The sequence below is a fragment of the Neofelis nebulosa genome, chromosome 2 (genome assembly GCF_028018385.1).
Source record: "Neofelis nebulosa isolate mNeoNeb1 chromosome 2, mNeoNeb1.pri, whole genome shotgun sequence".
Taxonomy (NCBI): domain Eukaryota; kingdom Metazoa; phylum Chordata; class Mammalia; order Carnivora; family Felidae; genus Neofelis; species Neofelis nebulosa.
In genome coordinates this window covers 169,326,511-169,349,529 of record NC_080783.1, presented here as the reverse complement: position 1 = coordinate 169,349,529, position 23,019 = coordinate 169,326,511, and the positions used below count along the sequence as shown (strand labels likewise).

General features: G+C 37.2%; 1 protein-coding gene across 6 annotated transcripts in view; it reads left to right on the top strand.

Annotated features, from left to right (window-relative positions):
- UBE2U (ubiquitin conjugating enzyme E2 U) overlaps positions 1-23,019 on the top strand; it is a 62,281-nt gene that overhangs the window by 32,503 nt on the left and 6,759 nt on the right. For 4 of the 6 annotated variants that reach the window (XM_058717126.1, XM_058717132.1, XM_058717130.1 and 1 more), the window contains 2 exons: positions 2,549-2,630; positions 13,956-14,050. In XM_058717126.1, coding sequence (XP_058573109.1) covers positions 2,549-2,630; positions 13,956-14,050 — 177 coding nt within the window. Of the gene's footprint in view, positions 1-2,548; positions 2,635-13,955; positions 14,051-23,019 lie in introns of those variants that run through there. The other 2 variants (XM_058717127.1, XM_058717129.1) reach the window with 2 other exon arrangements.

The following is a 23,019-nucleotide window of genomic DNA, read 5'->3' as shown; positions in this document are numbered from 1 at the left end:
AAGTTGTTCTATGGTAGTATGAGATAATACATGTGAAAACAAAGCATGCTAAGGCAAATTGATGCTACTACATTTCTTTGGATGTGACAGTCCCAGCAGTGGAAAAAAATGTAGATCAACCTATACAGATGTTGCCTAAGAAATGTGTCATGGCAAAAACAAAGTAAAGGTGACGCCCAGTTATCCTTAGAAGGAAGGGAAGAAAGAAGTTTATCATGGAGTCAATAGATGGTTTTCTACCAGAGACTACAGAACTGCCACAAAGACAAGATATGGTCATGATGGGGAATTTTAGCTTCAAGAACTGACGAAATTTCACTGGTCCTTTCCTCCTGCTCGCTCTCACAATCCCCCGCCCCTTAATTATTTCCCTCCTATCAATATCACTCATTTATCATCTTCTATGTCTAGATACATACATATTATGATAAGCTTTTTGAGAAGTTTATGATCAGATAGTACAAGAACAGGTGAATGAGAAAATTATGGGGATAAAATAGGAAGCATTAAAATAAAAGTCTGTACAAATACTGTGGCAATTTTCAGCTCTCAGATAGTAGAGAAAGCAATGAAGAAAATGAGTCAGTGATATAAAATTAATGGAAATATTCCAGGAAGGATGACCATGCCATTTGGGGTTTCATAATATATAAGGAAGAGACTGATGTACATATTCAAATAGAAAATGTAGGAAGGGCAATTTCAAAAAAAATAAGGCAACATGAATTATCCTTGAATAGAAACCTCAAATTTCAATTTCATCTAAGTGGTAATGAATAGTCCCAATGAGAAGACATTACTCAAATTTTCTGTTTGTTCATCTGTAAAGTGTATATTGCAATGGTAACCACTACGTACCTTCTTTACAGATGCCCAATGTGCAGTAAGTACTATTAACTCTGTTAATAGTAGTTATTATAATCATCTAAAGGAAATAATGAGACCTCACTAAGAACCTTAAGGAGCTCATATTTGCTTCCTTAATATAAAGGAAGGGAGAAGTATAAATCCAAATAGTAGAAGTAGGAGTATGAAGTATAAAGCCTATAAGAGCATGTATGTATGCGAGGTGGCTCAGTCGGTTAAGCGTCCGACTTTGGCTCAGGTCACGATCTCGTGGTCCGTGAGTTCGAGCCCCGTGTCGGGCTCTGTGCTGACTGCTCAGAGCCTGGAGCCTGTTTCGGATTCTGTGTCTCCCTCTCTCTCTGACCCTCCCCCGTTCGTGCTCTGTCTCTCTCTGTCTCTCTCTGTCTCAAAAATAAATAAACGTTAAAAAAATTAAAAAAAAAAAAGCATGTATGTATGTGTACTTGTGTGTGTTTGAAGGAGGAAAAGAAATCAAAGAATAGACAGGAACACTGCTGGCTAAAATAATATTAATAGAAGAAAATGAGTACTATTCAATTTAAATGTTTCTATCAATGACATAATTCACCAAACTAGCAACAGTTAATCAATCATTGTTTAGAAGGAAGCTCCAGATAAGACTGGAGGAGAGCATCTAGTTGGTTAAATAGTTCAAGACTATAAGCCCAGGACAATTACAAGAAACAGGGAGATGATAGGTAGATAGATAGATAGATAGATAGATAGATAGATAGATAGATAGATAGATATGTTTGTGTGTATGATCTGACTTTCAGTAAATTTTTTGTTAATCTTATTGAAGGCATAAGGCTTATAATTAAGCACAAACATATGAGGAAATTGTGTACTTTGATTTTCAGAAAATATTAATGCAGATCTGAGCTGAAGTGATAGAAGCATAGCACACAGATCAAGAGAGGTAGTAACCCACTTAAATCTTTGCTATTCAAAAGAAATCAAGATCCGGAGCCAGTTCTGGACGTAAACTTTAATAGGAACGTTAGCAAAGTTCACCACCAGGATGGTGAGGATGATTAGGTCCCAAGAAAACCATTATCTTAAGATAAAGTTGAGGGAACTGAGGCTCTGATAGGTATCTTCAAATTTTAGAAGGACTCTCTCACATGGGGAAGGGATGAACCTGGTCAGTATTACTGCAGAGATCTGAACTAGGACCAGTAAAGACTCAGCACTCAGGTTAAGGAAAGACATTGTGACTTTACTGTCTGACAATGGAAAAGGCAGTTTCCCAACAACAGAGAGGAGAGTTTTCTGTCGTTGGCAAGGGATTCATTCAGAGGCTGGAATGGATGATTATCCATTGTAGATTCTTGCTTTGTGAAAGATCAAGACCTATAATGTCACTTTTATATTTTTACTTCTGGTGCTGAGTTCGAATTTTGTTAAACTGTGGTGTCTGTAGTTTCTATATGAGTTATTTTAACACCTTCTTCATTACTATAAAAGATATATAAACAAATGTCACTATAATGGAAATTTTGAAGAAAAATCTACTTATTTCAAATATCCAATAATACAAAGTTCAAGTAAAAGGAAGAAATTTGGAAAGTGAGCATTGTAATTTGACTTGAACTATATAGTATACATCATTGCCACATATCAACTTAATTAAAAGTGAATTATTTTAAACTTTGAACCTTTTTCAAAACTCTAATTTCAGTGCCTGAAGATCCACATTTTATTGGAGAGTATCATAAATGGAAGAAAGTTGAATTAAAACATCCTAGAGAATGGAATCTAAAGTAAGTAATTTGATTATCTTCTTAACTCAAAACATCTATCATTCTGCTTTCTACTGTCTAGCTGAACCATCAAAAGAAGTCTTTGGAAGTAACAACGGATGCCCTTTTCTAAACATAAGAACGAGAATAAGAAGCATCTTTTTCCCTTTCCTATGAACCTAGGTGGGAAATATCTTTGCTACTGTTAACCTTTAAAATTTATTCGGGGCGCCTGGGTGGCGCAGTCGGTTAAGCGTCCGACTTCAGCCAGGTCAGGATCTCGCGGTCCGTGAGTTCGAGCTTCGCGTCAGGCTCTGGGCTGATGGCTCGGAGCCTGGAGCCTGTTTCCGATTCTGTGTCTCCCTCTCTCTCTGCCCCTCCTCCGTTCATGCTCTGTCTCTCTCTGTCCCAAAAATAAATAAAAAACGTTGAATAAAATTTATTTGACCAGCAAAAATGGGTTTATTCGGGAATAGCAGAGAATTGCAATTTAGGACTTGAAATCCAGGTCAAAACCACAGGGCTAGTCCAACAAACAAAGGAAGAGGAACATGATTTTATAGAGAAGGAATAAGTTGAGAGGAGTTGTTTTGAAAGCACGTGTTCAGGATGATGACAGTTTCTCATTGGCTAAGTTGCTGGTGCAGTCAGTTTCTTATAGGAGAGGCAATGTACATCTTTCCCTGTTGGTATCTGTAATTGATGATTCTTTCCTGCTGATGATTCTTCTGTTGGGGTCTATAATGGACAGTTCTTCCTGTAATTGAAATTGGGTAGTAGGGCTCCACCTTCTGGCCCCCCAACTTCACTTTAATGAGGGTTCCCTTTATTAATGTTCACCTATTGGCGGCCAAAAATAAAGATGGACATGTGCCACAGTGAAGGACTCTCACAACACCCTCCGCATTACTTCTCTTACTCCAATTCCCATTATCCTCATTATCATATGACTTAGAAATCAGAAAAAAAAAACAAAAAGTACATCCTGTTTCTGTGTCACCAGTTAGCTTTTCATCCTTCTCATAGTTCAAATATCTTTTCATCATCTATGGACTTTTCATTCAAGAACCAAATATATTTCATCTAATGGGGAAGCATCTAGTAAAATATAAAATTAGTATAGTATCTTCAGAAATCATTGACTATTAGACCACATTAGAGAAGAGATCTTAATCTCATCTTTGGTCTCTTGACTCCTAAAGGCAGTTTTGCCTTTTCATCATGCTGGAAAAAGATTGCATCTGAGCTCTGTGGTTTGACTAGGCTATCGTAGTTATTTATTCTGGTGTGCTTATTTCAAAGGACTTGGTGAATGTGCTACACAACACTAAGGGAGTTAAACACTAGGGGAGTTTTGTTTTGTTTTGTATTTTTTGCATTTACCTCATTTAGCTCAGTTTTGGCTTGTTATCAATGTGATTGTTTATTTCTAGAAGGACATACAGGATTAATAAAAATAATGTACTGTGTTTTGAATTTCTGTAGAAATTGAAGTTCTTAGGTGCGCCTAGGTGGTTCAGTCAGTTAAGAGTCCAACTTCAGCTCAGGTCATGATCTCGTGGTTCATGATTTCGAGCCTTGCTTCAGGCTCTGTGCTGACAGCTCAGAGACTGGAGCCTGCTTCGAACTCTGTGTCTCCCTCTCTCTCTGTCCTTATTTCTCAATCTCTCTCTCTCTGTCTCTCTCTCTCTCTCTCAAAAATAAACATTTAAAACATTTTTAAAAAGAAATTGAGTTTCTTAAAACATATATATTTTCCTTTTTAACATCATAGTTCAGATTGGGTTTTTCACCTGGATATTCTTTTTTTCAGTTGACTTCTGTGACAGCTTCCCTTCAAGCCAGAGTGGAGAAAAGCTGTTGCATTTGATACTTTTCTACCTTCAGAATAAATTATAGAACATAGAAAACGTTTTTTTACAGCAGAAATTGAAGCATACAAGCATGGTTTTTTCATGAAGGCATGTTTCAAGTTTCATTTAGAGTTAAAGAAAGCTACTTAGAACATAAGGTTAATTTTGTTTTGACATGACTTCCTTTTTTATTTCCTGTAACAGAACTGCTTTGTTTTATTTGTTTGATCATTGATTCATTATGATCACAGAACCCAAAATTTAGAAAAAGTAGGACTATGTCATTTTCAACTTATCCATCCACTTCTACATATGGCTGAAATAATTGTGAGCTGTTTGAGTGCTAGAACATTTTTCCAAATACATTATTTTGAAGTTATAGTTGAAATTATCATGTGTGTGGTTGACCCTGTCAGAATAAAACTCTCACACCTTATGCCATCTGGTGGTTGATGAGAATATATTTAGATCAAATGATAATTGCTTCTTTTAAATTTTGGAGTTGATTAGTTTAAAAACAACAAAGTTTTTAGAAGATATTACATTTAGCTGAATAATTTTATTGTGGCATAAATATGCCACAAGAGGTTACAAAAACCTAAAGTATGTTGCACCAACTTCTTTTCAAATAATTATTAGAAGTCTCATGTTTGATCAAAATAGAATATAATAAAGTGGTCAATTCATAGAGTCTCAAGTAGCAAATGGTTGAGCATCTTTGCAAGCAAGTAATTGGTCTATACATGCATGTAATATAATGTCATGCATTTCTCTGCTTTAATATTGAAAATACTTTCCTTGGCTTGAAATTTCCTATTTAAAAAAAACCAGAAAGTGCAAATTAACAACCTTTCATCTGCATAGTATTAAGGAGAAAGACCTATCTTTCCTGCTTCATATCCCTCCTCCTACTGTCCTCCCAACTCCTCATCAATCAAGACTTGATTCTTAAGCCACACCAAGTTCTTTTTTCTCACTATTATTTCGGGACATAAGACCTCTTCACCACTTTGTGCCTTCTGCCTGGGATATGTTTCCCAGCAGGGTCTTTGCTGGTGGTCTAGAGTTAGGCTCTGGTCTGAGTGAAAAGGTGGAATGTGGAATCCTTAAGCACAGGGACCAGGGAGCCAGACTGTCTGCACTTCAATCTTGGCTCTGCCAATTACCATCTCTTTGACCAACTCAGGGCAAATTATCTGACTTCTTTGTGCCTCAGTTTCCTTATCTGTTAAATGGCAGTAATAACTATACCTACCCCTCAAGGAGATTGTGAAGATTAATACATTAATGCATGCAAGTCTCTTCAAACAGTATCTGGTATGCAGTAAGTACTCGAAAGATTCACTATGATTCAGGCTTTGTCCACTGTGGCCCTAGTTCCAGTTTCAAATGGAACATCTTTCTTTGGAGGTGGCATGGGGGAAAGCATGGGCTTTAGGGTCACACGGATCTTAGAGAAATTCTTACCCACTCTCAGCTTGTTTCCTTAGCTGTTAAATAGAGATAGCATTAGTTACCTTGCAAAGTAGTTTTGCATTTGATCTCTTGAGTGAGATTGTTTATAAATATAATCATATAGTGTTGACACTCAATAAATATTAGTTCCTGAGGAGAGGGGGAGACAAAAACCCACGCCCCTCCCCAACTTTTCACACAATGAAAATAGTCTCTGTCATAAGCAGGTAAAAATGGTAACATTTTCCCAGGTTAGGAAACAGGCAGCGCCACCTATCGTGACCACATTTATTTTAGTTCCATTATACACATGGTTCTTTTCTCTTTTCCACTCTATAATCATCTCTCCTGCTTGACAAAGTCCATCACAAGGATGGCGTGAAGATCCAGCCCAACATCTATTTGTGAAAGGGTCCCTGACTCAGGCTTCCACATCCTCCCACTCTCTCCTTCCATAGCACTCTTCGGGCTGTTTCAGCAACTGCAGTGTAGACATTCATCTGTTTATGGAGAATGACCAGGGCAAGGCCATTATTGTAGCTTTGTTTTCCCTGACCTTAGTACGGGACCTGGCATCTTGCAGGCACTCAGTCGTGTTTGTTGAATGATGCATACTTACCCTTTTTCCCTACTTAATAGTTGAATTAAATGTGAAGGCAGTTAATTTTTAGAAAAATTAAATGTAGATGCTGACTTCTTTTAAGGCTAATTCTAATAGATAATGGTTCTGTTTGGGGAATTCTGAGGGCGTGATGGCAGAAGAGTGATTGAAAATTGGAAATATAAATGAACTGTTATGAATATTTTTTGCAAATTCTTAAGTTTTACACATGTTTTTAGTATTACTAGGAACCCATTGTCGTTATAAGTAGCTCATGAATATTCATGAATTGATCATTTGGTTTGGTCATTCCATCATTTCTAAGGCCTTTTTCTCTCCCCCATTGCTTTGCCTGTCTCTTGACTATTCAAGCAAATGCTTTATTTCTACGAAGACATGGTAAAGAATATGAATCTAGAGGCTAATCAGTAGTTTATGTTTATTTTCTTTGGAGAAATAGTGAAAGATACAAAATCAGAAAGCAGTGCAAGCTGTTCTTTTGAATATTCTTCCTTACAAAACTGTTTATGTCATACTCTATGGCTGGTGATCACTTATGTGGTAGTGGAAATATCTGTGCCAATAATCTAAGCTTTGTCAGACGGCAAGTTATCTAAACAAAAGTTATCCTTTCTGGAGTCTTGCATTCTTTGTAGCTTTCAAAAAGAATATTGCTCCTGTCTACACATGGGGGGTACAGAGGTAATGGGAACTAAATGGCAAAGCATCTACTGTGTGCCAGGCATTCTTTCTTCTCCTAATGTAATACTGGCCATGCTGTACAGTTGACAGCTGTACCGCTAAGTGTAACTCCACAGTGGTGCCCATCAGCCTCCTTCAAAGCCATAGCAAATCGGGGGCGCCTGGGTGGCTCAGTGGGTTAAGCATCAGACTTCAGCTCAGGTCATGATCTCACGGTCCGTGGGTTCGAGCCCCGCGTCAGGCTCTGTGCTGATGGCTCAGAGCCTGGAGCCTGCTTCAGATTCTGTGTCTCCCTCTCTCTCTGGCCCTCCCCTGTTCACGCTCTGTCTCTCTCTGTCTCAAAAATAAATAAACATTAAAAAAAAAAGCCATAGCAAATCACCTTGCACTCCAGGAGAAGCCACTTCCTTGTTATATGGACACAGCTTCAAGACAAAATTCCTAGCCTCCCTTTTCACCTGGATTGTCACCCCTAAGTTTCTCTACAGAAATTCTGGGAAAGTAGAGATAGATATTATCTGCAGTTTACTAATCATTGAGAGAAGCATGCCCATTAACCAACTGGCCCTAAGTTACTGATAAACGTGTATTGTATTTGAAAACTAAATTATTTCTACTTGCCCATTAATATAGGCTTATTAAAAGCTTAAAATGTTCAGGTAATGTGGAAATATTGTCTACCCAATTGCAAGCACAAATCAAGTCTACGTTTTGTGGAGAAAGTTTTTTGGGGTCAATCTCAAATTCTCTTATTAAACAATATGAGCTCCTTTCTCCTTTGTAAAACTTTCTTATATTTATAAAATATACTATGGATCTAGTTGTACTGTATTTTATTTTATTTTTTATTTTTTATTTGTTTATTTTGAGAGAGCGTGTGAGCAAGGGAGGGGCAGAGAGAAAGAGAGAGAGAAAAAGAGAGAGAATCTCAAGCAGGCTCCATACCCAACGCAGAGCCTGATGCAGGGCTCGATGTCACTATTGTGAGATCATCATCTGAGCTGAAATCAAGAGTCAGATGCCCAACTGACTGAGCCACCCAGACATTTCTGTACTGTATTTGAAATTAATGAGTTAATATATATTATTTCTAAGTTCCTGTATCTGAGTCTGTGAGTGTTCTAACTCACAAAAATATGAGATTTTTCTTTAGTATATCATGATTCCCTTTTCTCTAGTTATATAGAAAATATTTATGCAGAATACATTAATTTAATGTATGTTTGTACTATCCTTTCAGGCTTATTGAAGTTAAACATTGTTTTTATAAATTTACATAATTCTATATTTAATGCATTTTTAAGGCAGAATGCTGGCTTTGACTCCTCAAAGATTGAACCTTGAATGCCATCTTGTGGTTAAAGAGAGAATTAGCATTAGAATGGACATTGGAAATGTTCCCTTTAAAATAAAGACTTGGAAAAAAATATAGACAAAGGGGAAAAAAAAACTTTAAAACATTTTTGCCAAGCAACTACTTAGTCTCTGTTTGGATGGTTTTAGAGACAGGGAGCTCAGTACTTCAAGGAGCATTAAAATAGCTTGAATCTCCCTTTTTTCTAGCTTAAATCTAACACCTTATGACATTCAACTATTACAGATTTCTTTCAGTCATTTAACAGATTTTTATTGAATACTTACTATATGTTTTTACATTTGCCTGCAAAACCATTCGGAAATGAGAAATTATCTCCATTTTAAAAGAGGGGTTAGAGAAAAAGTTTTGTTTGTTTGTTTGTTTTTTAAAGTTCCCTAAGGTTATACACTCTGTAAGTGACAGAGCTGAAATTCCAATCTAAGCCTGCCAGATGCTACAACCCGGGCTTTTATCTATGAGACCGAGCAGCAGCTCAGACCCTGAGAACTCAGGGATGGCTTTGGGTTTGGGTGGAAGGCCCGGTCAAGGGATGATGTTGTGGCAGAAATTAAAGTGTTTCCACTTGTCCTTGGAAGCAACACAAATAAGGCCCTTCTTTTTTGTGGAATTATCCTTTGAGTCTCAGAAAATAACTCTTGTGCCTTTTTCCTACTTCCCCTTAAGTATTCTCTTTTTCAGAGTAAACATACCCAGTCCTTTCAACTGTTTTTTAAATGAATTTCACATATTTTTATTGTTCATTTTTTATGCGTTTAATTCATTTAATCAACTTCTCTCTCAGAATGTACCCCAAAACTTTACCATGATTTCTAGTGGTAGCACAGAATCTAGTGGAGCATTCTATGTTATAAATACTATGACTTAAAGCTGCTTCCCCCTTCATCTCTCAAAAAAAGGGGGTTTTGGTATGAGTCAGAAACACATATTAGGCTTTAAAACAAAGAGAGAGAGAGAGAGAATTGTTCCTTTGGCTCTGCTCCCACGTAGAACAGAGAGGGGTCTCTCTGTGTCCCTCTCCCTCTTTGCCCTCCCCATCAGCATCCTTCCCACCCATCCCCCAACTGTGGCCACAGAAATAAGGTATGTAGATTAGCTTAGGTCTTGGTCTGAGCAGGGGTGAAATTGAGGAGGGCTGTGGTTTCCCAGAGGTATATTAGATTGTGTTCTGTCTGGAAGGAGGAAAAGGAAGGAAGCCAAGAAGTTCCCTTAGAACATGTTACAAAAAATCAGATCCCCAGATGGAAAGATTTATCACTCTTGTCATGTACATAAAGCTACTTTCCAAGAACATGTAGCTGTATTAGTTCCTCCATAAAAGCTGTTCTAGACCCATCAGAAATCTTAAACACAAGCCTTGAATATACAAATTGATTTGTAAGTTACTGAGCTGCATGCTGAAACAACCATATTTAAAGGAATATATAAAATTCATCGCCCAACAAAGTAAATTTTACAACATCTAGAATCCCATACAAAATGACCAGTCAGGAAAATAAGCAGGAAAATATAACCCATAACCAAAATAAAAATCTATCAGTATAAAAGATCCATAAACTATAGAGATGATCGAATTAGTAGGTATGGATTTTAAAGCAGCTGCTATACATCAAGGATCTAAAAAATACCATGATTATAATGAGGAGAAATGGAAGATATACAAAAGGCCAATGGAATATCTACAGATAAAGTAAATTAAAAATGTAAGTATATACTGTTGGGAAAGAACAACAAATTAGATATTGTAGAAGAAATTACATGGGGCGCCTGGGTGGCGCAGTCGGTTAAGCGTCCGACTTCAGCCAGGTCACGATCTCGCGGTCCGTGAGTTCGAGCCCCGCGTCAGGCTCTGGGCTGATGGCTCGGAGCCTGGAGCCTGTTTCCGATTCTGTGTCTCCCTCTCTCTCTGCCCCTCCCCCGTTCATGCTCTGTCTCTCTCTGTCCCAAAAATAAATAAAAAAACGATGAAGAAATTACCCATGGAGCAACGTAAACTCTTGAAAATAAACAGAGAGAAAAAAAGACTGGGAAAAAAAAAAAGCCACCTCAGTGAGCTGTGTGGCAATATCAAGTGGTATAAGTTACATGTAATTGGTGTCCCAGACAAGAACTGACAGAAAAAAATATGTGAAGAAATAATTATGCCTGAAAATTGTCCAAATCTGATGAAAGCTGTAAGCTTAGCGACCAAGAAACTCAATGAATCCCAAGAAACAGAAATATAAAGAAACCATACCAAGGTACAGTACATCATAATCAAATTGCTGAAGTGATAAAGAGAAAAATCTTCAAAGCAGCAAAGGATAAACACATACACACACACACACGCGCACACACACACACACACGCGCGCACACACACACACACACACACACACACACACACACACTGCATGCAGAGGAACCAAAGATAAGAACAACCAATAACTTTATGGCAGAAACTTTACCACTAAAAGATAATTGATGACAATTTTAGAGTTCTTGAAAGAAATTATTGACTTAGAATTTTATACACGGTGAAAATATCTCTCTAAAATGAAGGTAAAATACATTTTTAGACCAACAAATCCAACTACATAGATGAAATGAAAGACAGACTCTCTTAAAAAGAAATGGATAACCTGAATAATTTTGTGTCTAATAAAGAAATTGAACTGATAGTTAAAAGCCTTCATACAAAGACAACTCCAAGCCCAATGGCTTCACTGAAGAATTTTCCAGACGTTAAAAGAAAACCTAGTATCAATGTATACAAAATACAAAATTTTCCTTTTTTAGAAAATATAAAAGAGAACACTTCCCAATACATGTTATAAAGTCAGCATTACCTCTTGACACAATCCTTATCAAAATACCAGTAGCATTTTTCACAGAACCAGAACAGATAATCCTAAAATTTGTATGGGACCACAAACGACACCAAATAGCCAAAGCAATCTTGAAAAAGAACAAAACTGGAGGTATCTCAATCCCAGATTTCAAGATACACTACTACAAAGCCGTAGTAATCAAAACAGTATGGTATCTGCCCAAAAATTGACATATAGATCAATGGAACAGAATAAATAGCACAGAAATAAACCCATGATTATATGACCAATTAATTTACAGCAAAAGAGGCAAGAATATGCAATGGGAAAAAGTCTCTCCAACAAATGGTGTTGAGAAAGCTGGACAGCTATGTGCCAAAGAATGAAACTGGACCATTTTCTCACACCATACACAAAAATGAGCTCAAAATGAATTAAAGATCTACATGTGAGACCTGAAACCATAAAAATCCTAGAAGAGAGCACAGACAGTAATTTCTCTGACACTGGTCATAGCAGCATTTTTCTAAGTATGTCTTCTGAGGAAAGGTAAATTTAAAAAAATAAACTATTGGGACTACATCAGAAATAAAAACTTCTGCACAGCAAAGGAAACAATCAACAAAACTAAAAGATAACCTACTGAATAGAAGATATTTGCAAATGATAAATCCGATAAAGGGTTAGTATCCAAAATATATAAAAAACTTATACAGCTCAACACCAAAAAAAATATCAATTCAAAAATGGACAGAAAACATGAACAGACATTTCTGCAAAGAAGACATCCAGATGACCAACAGACACATGAAAAGATACTCAACATCACTCATCATCAGGGAAATGCAAATCAAAACCACAATGAGAAATCACCTCACACCTGTCAGAATGGCTAAAATAAAAAACACAAGAAACAGCAAGTGTTGGCAAGGATAGGGAGAAAAAGGAACCCTCATGCACTGTTGGTGGGAATGCAAAGTAGTGCAGCCACTGTGGAAGACAGTATAGAAGTTCTTCAAAAAATTAGAAATAGGGGCGCCTGGGTGACTCAGTCAGTTGAGCGTCCAACTTTGGCTCAGGTCACCATCTCTGGTTCTGGCTGCAAGTCTTGCGTCAGGCTCTGTGCTGACAGCTCAGAGCCTGAGGCTGCTTCAGATTCTGTGTCTCCCTCTCTCTCTGCTCCTCCTCTGCTTGTGCTCTCTTTCTCTCTCAAAAATTACACATTAAAAAAATTAAAAATAGAAATACCATATGATCCAGTAATTCCACTACTGGGTATTTTACCCAAAGAATAGGAAAATAGTAATTCAAAAAGATATATACATCCCTGTGTTTATAGCAGCTTTATTTACAATAGCCAAACTATGAAAACAGCCCAACTGTCCGTCAATTGATGAATGGACAAAGATGTGGTGTGTGTGTATGTATATATGTATATGTGTGTGCATGTGTGTGTATATATATATATATGTATAGTAGAATATTACTCAGCCATAAAAAAGAGTGAAGCCTTGCCATTTCAAATAACATGGATGGATCCAGAGAGTACAGTGGTAAGCAAAAAATGTCAGAGAAAGACAAATACCATATGATTCTATATGTGGAATTTAAGAAACAAAACAAATAAAATTTTAAAAGGAGACAAACAAACAAACAAACAAACAAAACCAGACTCCTAACTATAGAGAATAACCTGGTGGTTCCCAGAGGGGACGTGGATCAGGGGATGGGTGAAATAGGTGAAGGGGATTAAGAGTACACTTATGATAAGCACTGAATAATGTATAGTATCATTGAATCACTATATTGTATGCCTGAAACTAGTATAACACTATATATTAATTATATTGGAATTTTTGAAAACTTAAGTAAAAAAAACAAACAAAATAGTGTTTACATTACCTCAATAACAAAACCAAAGACACTACCAGGAAGAAAAAAAAAATCCATTACACATAAATACACCTCATGTACATAGATGCAAAAATTTTAGCTAATCAAATCCCATATATATAATTATAATAAATATAACATAAATGTAATAATATAATAAATAATTATGATAATTATACATTACCACGTGGGGTTTATGTCAGAAATGTAACCTTGGATTAATATTTGAAAAATTTGAACAACGTAAAAGAGAATAAGAAAGAATCAGATGATCATCTCAATAGGGGAAGCATATTTCAACATTGATTCCTGATTACAAAAAAAAAAAAAAATCAGCCTCCAGAACTATATGAAAATAAATTAGTTATAGAGGCCCTGGGAAACAAATGCACCTTGCCTTACCAGTTGATGCTTTTATTACTTTTACAGTATTAATATTACACCATATTTGTCTGCTTTTCTGCTGTTAGGAAATATACTAGAATAATTTCCGTTCACTAATATAGTAGTGAATGCTCAGAAGCGCACCAGAATCAAACCTCATTGCTCTGCTGGTCTGTCAGATTTGATATGTTAGGCCCTATCTTTCTCAATAGTAACGCACACTACCCAGAATTCATTTGGAAACTTAGATAACTTCTTCTTTTTCTTATTCCAGGTATGCTGCTGCTATGGCTCGGCTTGCCAGAGAAAGCAGAAGGCCTCACAAAGCCAATTATCCAACGGAAAGTGTTCATCTCTGCCCAACTCCAAGTAAATTGATTTCAGCCTATTTGTTTTGCTTTGTTTTTAGAACTAAAATATTAGTCATTACCCCAATACATTTAAATTTTTGTTCAATTCAGATAAGTTTAAATCTGTGAGGCCTAATCTCGTGTTCTCCTTTTAAGGTTATTTAACTCTAAGAAAATAAATTCAGTAAATTACTTACATAAGAATTGGAGCTTTGAAAAAAGCCTGAATTACTTACACTTTTAAGTTTGCCACCCTTTAATAGGTTAATACACTCTTTGAAAATCTAAGGCTAAGTTTCAAGATGTGTAAAAGGACTCGAAACAAGAAAAACACTAAATAAATTGATCTCTGAAGATCATTGTAGATTCAGAGATACATGCCATATGGCTGAAGGGAAAGGAACAATGTTAGTTGAGTTTGGTGATCTTTTTAAAAGTAATGTTTTTTAAAGAAACATTTGGGGTAAGTTGAGGATGGGTCTTGAGCAGGAAGAGAGCTGGTAACTTATAATAGAAATCCACTAGTATGGAGGGGAAAGCAAGACATTCGGGGTCAGAGAACTTGGGTTTAGATACCAGGTCTGTGCAATTATGAGAAAGTCACTTAAACTCTGCATTTCAGTTTCTTCATCCTCAGCCAGTACTGAGTCCATAGAAGGTGTTCAGTAAATACTTGCTTCTAATATTCTGCCCTAACACAGCATTCTTGTGACTAAATGACTCCAGGTATGCCAACATTCTTTGTGAACAGGAAAGTGCTAAAAGTATTAGTTATCGCATTTCCCTGATACCTGTCCTTCAAACATAATGACACAGACATTCCAGGGACAGGCAGCACCCTTCAGCTAGTGGTTTTTTCAAGAGCCCCGCTTTCCTGTCTCGTGACTTTCTTTTCCCTGGGTTGGATTCTACTTCTCCTCCGTCTTGTATCTGTGCACCACTCAGATTTCCTCGTCTAACTCACCAGCCTCAGTCTTCTCTATCCCACTCTGCCTTCTTCCACATTTCAGGGTACCTGCGAGCATTGGTAAGAAACATTGCCTTTTCTATTTTTACTCTGCTTCCCTCATGAACTCCCTGCTCTCTGCAATCTCTATCCTCCCCACATCCCCACATCTGCACCAGTGGAAGAGATCTTTTGGTTCAGTTGATGATTATAGCCGTTCCTGTCCATGCTTTGTCAGACTTCTTTCCACAGCTCACATCTGCTTATGTTTTTTTGATTCTAAAATATTTTGTTCCCCACTTCATTCAGGATAAAACTTATACTCTTTGGCATGGCAAAGTCCTTACTTAATGTTCTAATATCTGTCTGCCTTTCCAGTGGCATCTCTTCCCACTCTCCCACTCTTACCCTAAACCCCACACTGACCTAGTGGCTCATGACTATTTTCTACCTCATTTCAAAAAAATTTGAGAAGTGTGCTGTGTTTTCTCATATCGCCACTCCAAATACCTTTTCTTCCTTTCTAGTACCTACCCATTCTTTAGATTCAGCTCAGGTATTACCTTCTCTACGAAACTTTCCCTGTGGGCTATCGCAGCACTTCTGCCATGCCATATCATTCCCCATAACTTTTCTTTCTTTCTTCTTTCTTTCTTTCTTTCTTTCTTTCTTTCTTTCTTTCTTTCTTTCTTTCTTTCTTTCTTTCTTTCTTTAATACAAGTTAAAATTGGATTTTAATTAAAGACAATCTAACTTATTACACTAACATATAACATAATAATGGTTCCCGAGTAGAATTTAGTGATTCATCACTTACATATAAAACACTGAGTGCTCATCCCAACAAGTGTCTTCCTCAGTGCCTATCACCCATTTAGCCCATCCCCCCCCAATACCCCTTCAGCAATCCTCGGTTTGTTCTCTGTGTTTAAGAGTCTCTTACAGTTGCTTCCCTCTATGTTTTTGTCTTATTTTTCCTTCCCTTCCCCTATGTTCATCAGTTTTGTTTCTTAAATTGCACATTATGAGTAAAATCATATATTTGTCTTTCTCCTACTGACTTATTTCACTTAGCATGGTACATTCTAGTTCCATCCACTTTGTTGCAAATGGCAAGATTTCATTCTTTTTGATCACCAAATAGTATCCCATTGTATACATATACCACTTCTTTATCCATTCATCAGTCAATGGACATTTGGGCTCTTTCCATAGTATGGCTATTTTTGATAGCACTGCTGTAAACATTAGGTGCATATGCCCCCTTAAAAATCAGCATTTTTGTATCCTTTAGATAAATACCTAGTAGTACAATTGCTAGGTCATAGGGTAGCTCTGTTTTTAATTTTTTGAGGAACCTCCATACTTTTTTCCAGAGTAGCTGCACCAGTTAGCATTTCCACCAGCAGTGCAAAAGCATTCCCCTTTCTCCACATCCTCACCAACATCTGTTGTTGCCTAGTTGTTAATTTTAACAATTCTCACAGGTGTGAAGTGGTATCTCATTGTGATTATGATTTGTATTTCCCTGATGATGAGTGATATTTTGCATCTTTTCATGTGTCTGTTAGCCATCTGAATGTCTTCTTTAGAAAAGTATCTGCTCACGTACTTTGCTCATTTCTTCATCAGATTATTTGATTTCAGGGTGTTGAGTTTGATAAGTTCTCTATAGATTTTGGATCCTAACCCTTTATCAGATATGTCATTTGCAAATATCTTCTTCCATTCCGTTGGTTGCCTCTTAGTTTTGCTGATTGTTTCCTTCACTGTGCAGAAGCTTTTTATCTTGATGAGGTCCCAATAGTTCATTTTTGTTTTTGTTTCCCTTGCCAACAGAGACATGTCTAGTAAGAAGTTTGACCTCTGTGGCTGAGGTCAAAGAGGTTGTTGCCTGCTTTATCCTCTAGGATTTTAATGGTTTTCTGTCTTACATTTAGGTCTTTCATCCATTTTGAGTTTATTTTTGTGTATGGTATAAGAAAGTGGTCCAATTTCATTCTTCTGCATGTCACGGTCTAGTTTTCTCAGCACCATTTGCTGAAAACATTCTTTTTTCATTAGATATTCTTTTCTGCTTTGTCAAAGATTTGTTGGCCATGTATTTGTGGGTCCATTTCTGGGTTCTCTATTCTGTTCCATTGATCTGAGTGTCTGTTTTTGTGCCAGTACCATACAGTCTTCATGATTATAGCTTTGTAATATACCTTGAAGTCAGAATTGTGATGTCTCCAGTTTTGATTTTCTTTTTCAACATTATTTTGGCCATTCGGGGTATTTTCTGGGTCTATACAAGTTTTTGGATTCTTTGTACTAGCTCTGTGAAAAATGCTGGTGCTATTTTGGTAGGGATTGCATTGAATGTGTAGATTGCTTTGGGTAGTATAGACATTTTAACAATATATGTTCTTCAAATCCATGACCATGGAAGGTTTTTCCATTTCTCTGTCTTCTTTAATTTCTTTCATAAGCTTTCTATAGTTTTAAGCACACAGATCTTTTACCTCTTAGGTTAGCTTTATTCCTAGGTATTTTATGGTTTTCAGTGCAATTGTAAATGGGATTGTTTCCTTGATTTCTCTTTCTGCTGCTTTATTATTGGTGTATAGAAATGCAGTTGATTTCTGTACATTGATTTTATATCCTGCGACTTTGCTGAATTCATGTATCAGTTCTAGAAGTTTTTCGGTGGAGTCTTTCGGATTTTCCACCTAGAGTGTCATGTTGTCTGGTAAGAGTGAAAGTTTGACTTTCTCCGTGTTGATTTGGATGCCTTTTATTTATTTTTTGTTGTCTGATTGCTGAGGCTAGGACTTCCAACAGTATGTTTGTCAAACAACAGCATTAAGAGTGGACATCCCTGTCTTGTTCCTTGCCTTAGGGGGAAAGCTCTCAGTTTTTCCCCATTGAGGATGATATTCCCTGTGAGTCTTTCATAATGGCCTTTACGATGTTGAGGTATGTTTCTTCTATCCCTACTTTCTTAAGTGTTTTTATCAAGAAAAGATGCTGTGTTTTGTCAAATTCTTTTTCTGCATCTATTGAGAAGATCATGTGGTTCTTATCCTTTCTTTTATTAATGTGATGTGTAATGTTGATTGATTTGTGGAATTTGAACCAGCCCTGCATCCCCAAAATAAATCCCTCTTGATTGTGGTGAATGTATTGTTTTGATCAATGTATTGATCGTGGTGAATGTATTTTTAATGTATTGTTGGATTCGATTTGGTACTATCTTGTTGAGAATTTTTGCATCCATGTTCCTCAGGGAAATTGGTCTATAATTCTCCTTTTTTTAAAAAAATATTTTAATGTTAATTTATTTTTGAGAGAGATAGAGACAGAGTGTGAGTGGGGAAAGGGCAGAGAGAGAGGGAGACAGAAACTGAAGCAGGCTCCAGGCTCTGAGCTGTCAGCACAGAGCCCAACACAGGACTTGAACTCACAAACTGTGAGATCATGACCTGAGCTGAGTTGGACACTTAACCAACTGAGCCACCCAGGCTCCCCTGTAATTCTCCTTTTTAGTGGAGTCTTTGTCTGGTTTTGGAATCAGTGTAATGTTGGCCTCGTAGAATGAATTTGGAAGTTTTCCTTCCATTTATATTTTTTTGGAACAGCTTCAAAAGAATAAGTATTAACTCTTATTTAAATGTTTAGTAAAATTTCCCTGGGAACCCATCCAGCCCTGGACTCTTATTTGTTGGGAGATTTTTTATTACTGATTCAATTTTTACTGGTGATGATTTGTTCAAATTTTCTACTTCTTGCTGTTTCAGTTTTGGTAGTTTATATGTTTCTAGGAATTTATCCATTTCCTCTAGATGCCCAATTTGCTGGCAAATAATTGCTCATAGTATTCTCTTATTGTCGTTTGTATTTCTGGGGTGTTGGTTGTGATCTCTCCTCTTTCATTCATGATTTTACTTATTTGAGTCCTTTACTTTGAGTCCTTTCCTTTTTCTTTTTGATCAATCTGGCTAGGGGATTATCAATTTTGTTAATTCTTTTAAAGAACCAGAGCTCAGTTTCATTGATGTGTTCTACTGTTTCATTTTTTAAATTTCAATATCATTGATTTCTGCTCTAATCTTTATTGTTGCCCTTCCTTGGCTGATTTGGGACTTTATTTGCTGTTCTTTTCCTGGCTCCTTTAGGTGTAGGGTTAGGTTTTGCATTTGAGATATTTCTTCCTTCTTTAAGAAGGCCCGTATTGCTATATACTTCCCTCTTATGACTACCTTTGCTGCATCCCAAAAGTTTTGGATTGTTGTGTTTTTATTTTCATTGACTTCCATGTATTTTTTAATTTCCTCTTTAATTTCTTGATTAACCCATTAGTAGGTTGTTCTTTAATCTCCAAATATTTATTGTCTTTCCACATTTTTTCCTGTGGTTGATTTTGAGTTTTATAACATTGTGGTCTGAAAATATGCATCGTATGATATCGATCTTTTTGAACTTGTTGAAGGCTGATTTATGTCCCAGTATGTGATCTATTCTGGAGAATGTTCTATGTATATTTGAGAAGAATGTGTATTCTCCTGTTTTAGGATGAATTGTTCTGAATATATCTGCTAAGTCCATCCGGTCCAGTGTGTCATTCAAAAACATTATTTCCTTACTGATTTTCTGCTTAGGTGATCTGTCCATTGCTGTAAGTAGGGTGTTAAAGTCCCCTACTATTATGGTATTATAATCAATGAATTTCTTTATCTTTGTGATTAATTGATTATATATTTGGGTGTTTCAAGTTGGGGGTATAAATATTTACAATTATTAGATCTTGGTAGATAGATCCCTTAATTATGATATAATGCCCTTCTTCATCTCTTGTTACAGTCTTTGTTTTAAAATCTAGTTTGTCTAATATAAGTATGGCTACTCTGTCTTTCTTGATGTCCATTAGCATGATAGATGGTTCTCCATCCCCTTACTTTCAATCTGCAGGTGTCTTTAGGTCTAAAATGGGTCTCTTGTAGACAGCATATAGATAGGTCTTTTTTTTTTCCCCCATTCCGATGCCCTGTGTCTTTTGATTGGAGCATTTAGTCCATTTATGTTCAGAGTGATTAATGAAAGATATGAATTTAGTGCCATTGTGCTACCTGTAAAGTTGGTGTTTCTGGTGATGTTCTCTGATCCTTTCTAGTCTTTGTTGCTTTTGGTCTTTTTAGTTTTGTTTTGTCTTTTTTCTCCATTTAGTGGTCACAAACTCCTTTAGTTTTTGTTTGTCTGGGAAACTCTTATCTCTCCTTCTATTCTGAATGACAGCCTAGATGGATAAAGAATTCTTGGCTGCCTATTTTTCCAATTCAGCACATTGAATATATCCTGCCACTCCTTTCTGGACTGCCAAGTTTCTGTGGACAAATCTGCTGCAAACCTGATTTGTCATCCCATGTAGGTTAAGGACTATTTTTCCTTTCCTGCTTTCATGATTCTTTCCTTGTCTGTGTGTTTTGAGAATTTGACTATGATATGCCTCGGTGATGGTCGGTTTTTGTTGAATCTAATGGGAGTTCTCTGTGCTTCTTGGATTTTGATGTCTATGTCCTTTCCCAGATTAGGACACTTTACAGCTATTATTTGCTCACATAAACCTTCTGCCCCTTTTTCTCTCTCTTCATCTTGTGGGACAGCTATGATATGAATGCTATTCCTCTTTAATAAGTTGCTGAGTTCTCTAAGTCCTGTATTGTGATCTTTTGCCTTGGTTTGCCTCTTTTTTTTCTGCTTCATTATTTTCCATAACTTTACCTTTTATTTCATTGATTTACTGCTCTGCTTTGTCCATCCTTGCTGTCACAGCATCCATTCAAGATTGCATCTCAGTTATAGCATATTTAATTTCAGCATAACTAGATTTTAGTTCTTTATTCTCAGCAGAAAGGGATTCTCTGGTGTCTTCTATGCTTTTTTCAACTTCAGCTAGTATTCTTATAATTGTGGCTTTAAATTCTAGTTAGACATCTTATTTATATCTGTGTTGCTTAAATCCCTGGATGTCATTTCTTCCTGTTCTTTATTTTGTGGTGAATTCCTCTGTCTTGTCATTTTGGAGGAAGAGAAAAAATTAATAAAATAAAAATTAAAATAAAAATTAAAAACACAACAATAAATACTGAATAAAGGAAGATAGATCCTAGCTGTGTTTCAGTCTGCTTGTTGAGAGAAGCTTGATAGAAAAGAGAAAAAGAAAAAGGAAGAAAAAAAAGTTTAAAATTCTTAAAAATTAAAAAAATTAAATAATAAAATAGAATAAAATAAAATAGAGTAATTTTTTAATTTCCTCTTTCTGTATCCGAGAAAGAGAAAGAAAAAAAGAAAACAACATAAGCAAAAGCAGAAGAAAAGAAAATGAACAAACAAGCAAACAGAATGAAACCCAAATGAAGTTACATCCAATTTCCCCTAGAACTGAGACTTTGCAATGCACTATAGTCTACAGACTAAACAGGTGGAAGAGACTGCCTTCTGGAATATGTCTCTGGAAGGCGCAGGTGGGCAGGACTTGGTGTAACAGCTCTGTTCTCTTGGTGGTGGTGCTTAGCTCACTGGGGTCAATCTATGTATGTGTACTACAGGTGAAAATGGCTTCACCCAGCTCTCTAGTCTCTGGCTCAGGAATTTTGTGCCCTCACAGACCTATGATCAAGCATCCCTCCTTTGTCTCAGGCTTCTGTCCACTCCCCACCCTTACCCTGCCTGTGTCCAAGTTGTCTGCCTGCCAAGTGGTACCTCCCTCTAGAGTTTTATCTCAGATGGGGCTGTGTTTCAAAACCCCACACTTCAGAGACCCCCATGGCTTGGACCCACGCTGATTCTCTAGGGGAGGGTCTCTCCAAGTAATGCCCTGGAGCTGGCTTGTCCTAGAAAATGTTTGCACAATCACACAGTGGCAGAGGCTTAGAGTTTATGGTAAATTATAACACACAGCTGGCACCAGGTTTTGTTGCATTCTGGTGTCTTTGTTCTAGTATCAGTAAACATGGCAGTTCTCCAGGTCCACCAGGACTTTGGGCTCTGGGGAAGCCATATGGCCTCTACCAAATGCACTCCAAGCAGAAGAACCACTTCTCCCTTTGTAGCCCTTGGACCCCTCTGACCACGCTGTCTGCTCCTGGGAATTCGTCCTGCTTCCTCATTGGAGCACCACCAAGCACTGAGCTTTAAAACTTCAGACTTTGCACTCCACTGTTTATAGAATCCTTGTGGTATTGAAACCCTTTCCTTTCTCCCCATCAATGGTTTTGGGGAACAGATTTCTCTTCCAGTCCCCTGCATTTTCACTCTTTCTTTCTCTCTTTCTCTAGCTACTTGTGGGGGGAGTGCTTTTCTTGCAGGATCCAAATGCACTGCACTCTCCCCCTTTCTCTTTTTTTCTTTGTCCTCTCTTCATGACTCTCCCTACTCTTTGCAGTTTCGCAGCCTTTAACTTCCCCAATTCACCTCTCCATACCATGTACCTGCCACATTATCTGGCTTAAATTATGCGTATTGTTGCGTTCATCCTCAGATCAATTTCCTGGGTGTTCCAAATGATTTGATGCTGATGTAGCTGCATTTCAGGGATGAGACAAGCTTAGGGTCTACTCCGCATCTTAACTCCCCCTTCCTATTACTTTTTTATTGCTAGGCAACAAATCACCACACACTTAATGGCTTAAAACAGCACATATCTATTGTTTCACAGTTTATGTGTGTCCAGAGTCCAGGCATGGTGTAGCTGGATCCTCTGCTTGGAATCTCATAGCTGTGATCAAGGTGTGAGCTGGACTGCAGAGTCATCTGGAGGCTTGCATGGGGAAGGGCTACTTGCAAGCAAACTAAGATTGTTAATAGAATGCACTTCCTTCTATCCTTATGACTAAGGCCCCAGCTTCTTTCTGGCTGTGTGCTAAAGACCACTTCTAACTCCTAGAGGCTGCCTGCAGTTTACTGCCATGTGGTCTTTTCCAACCTAGCCTACTACCTCACCTCACTAGCCAGCAAGGAGAGTCTTTAGACCAAGTCTGATAGCAAAATGGAGTCTTATGTAA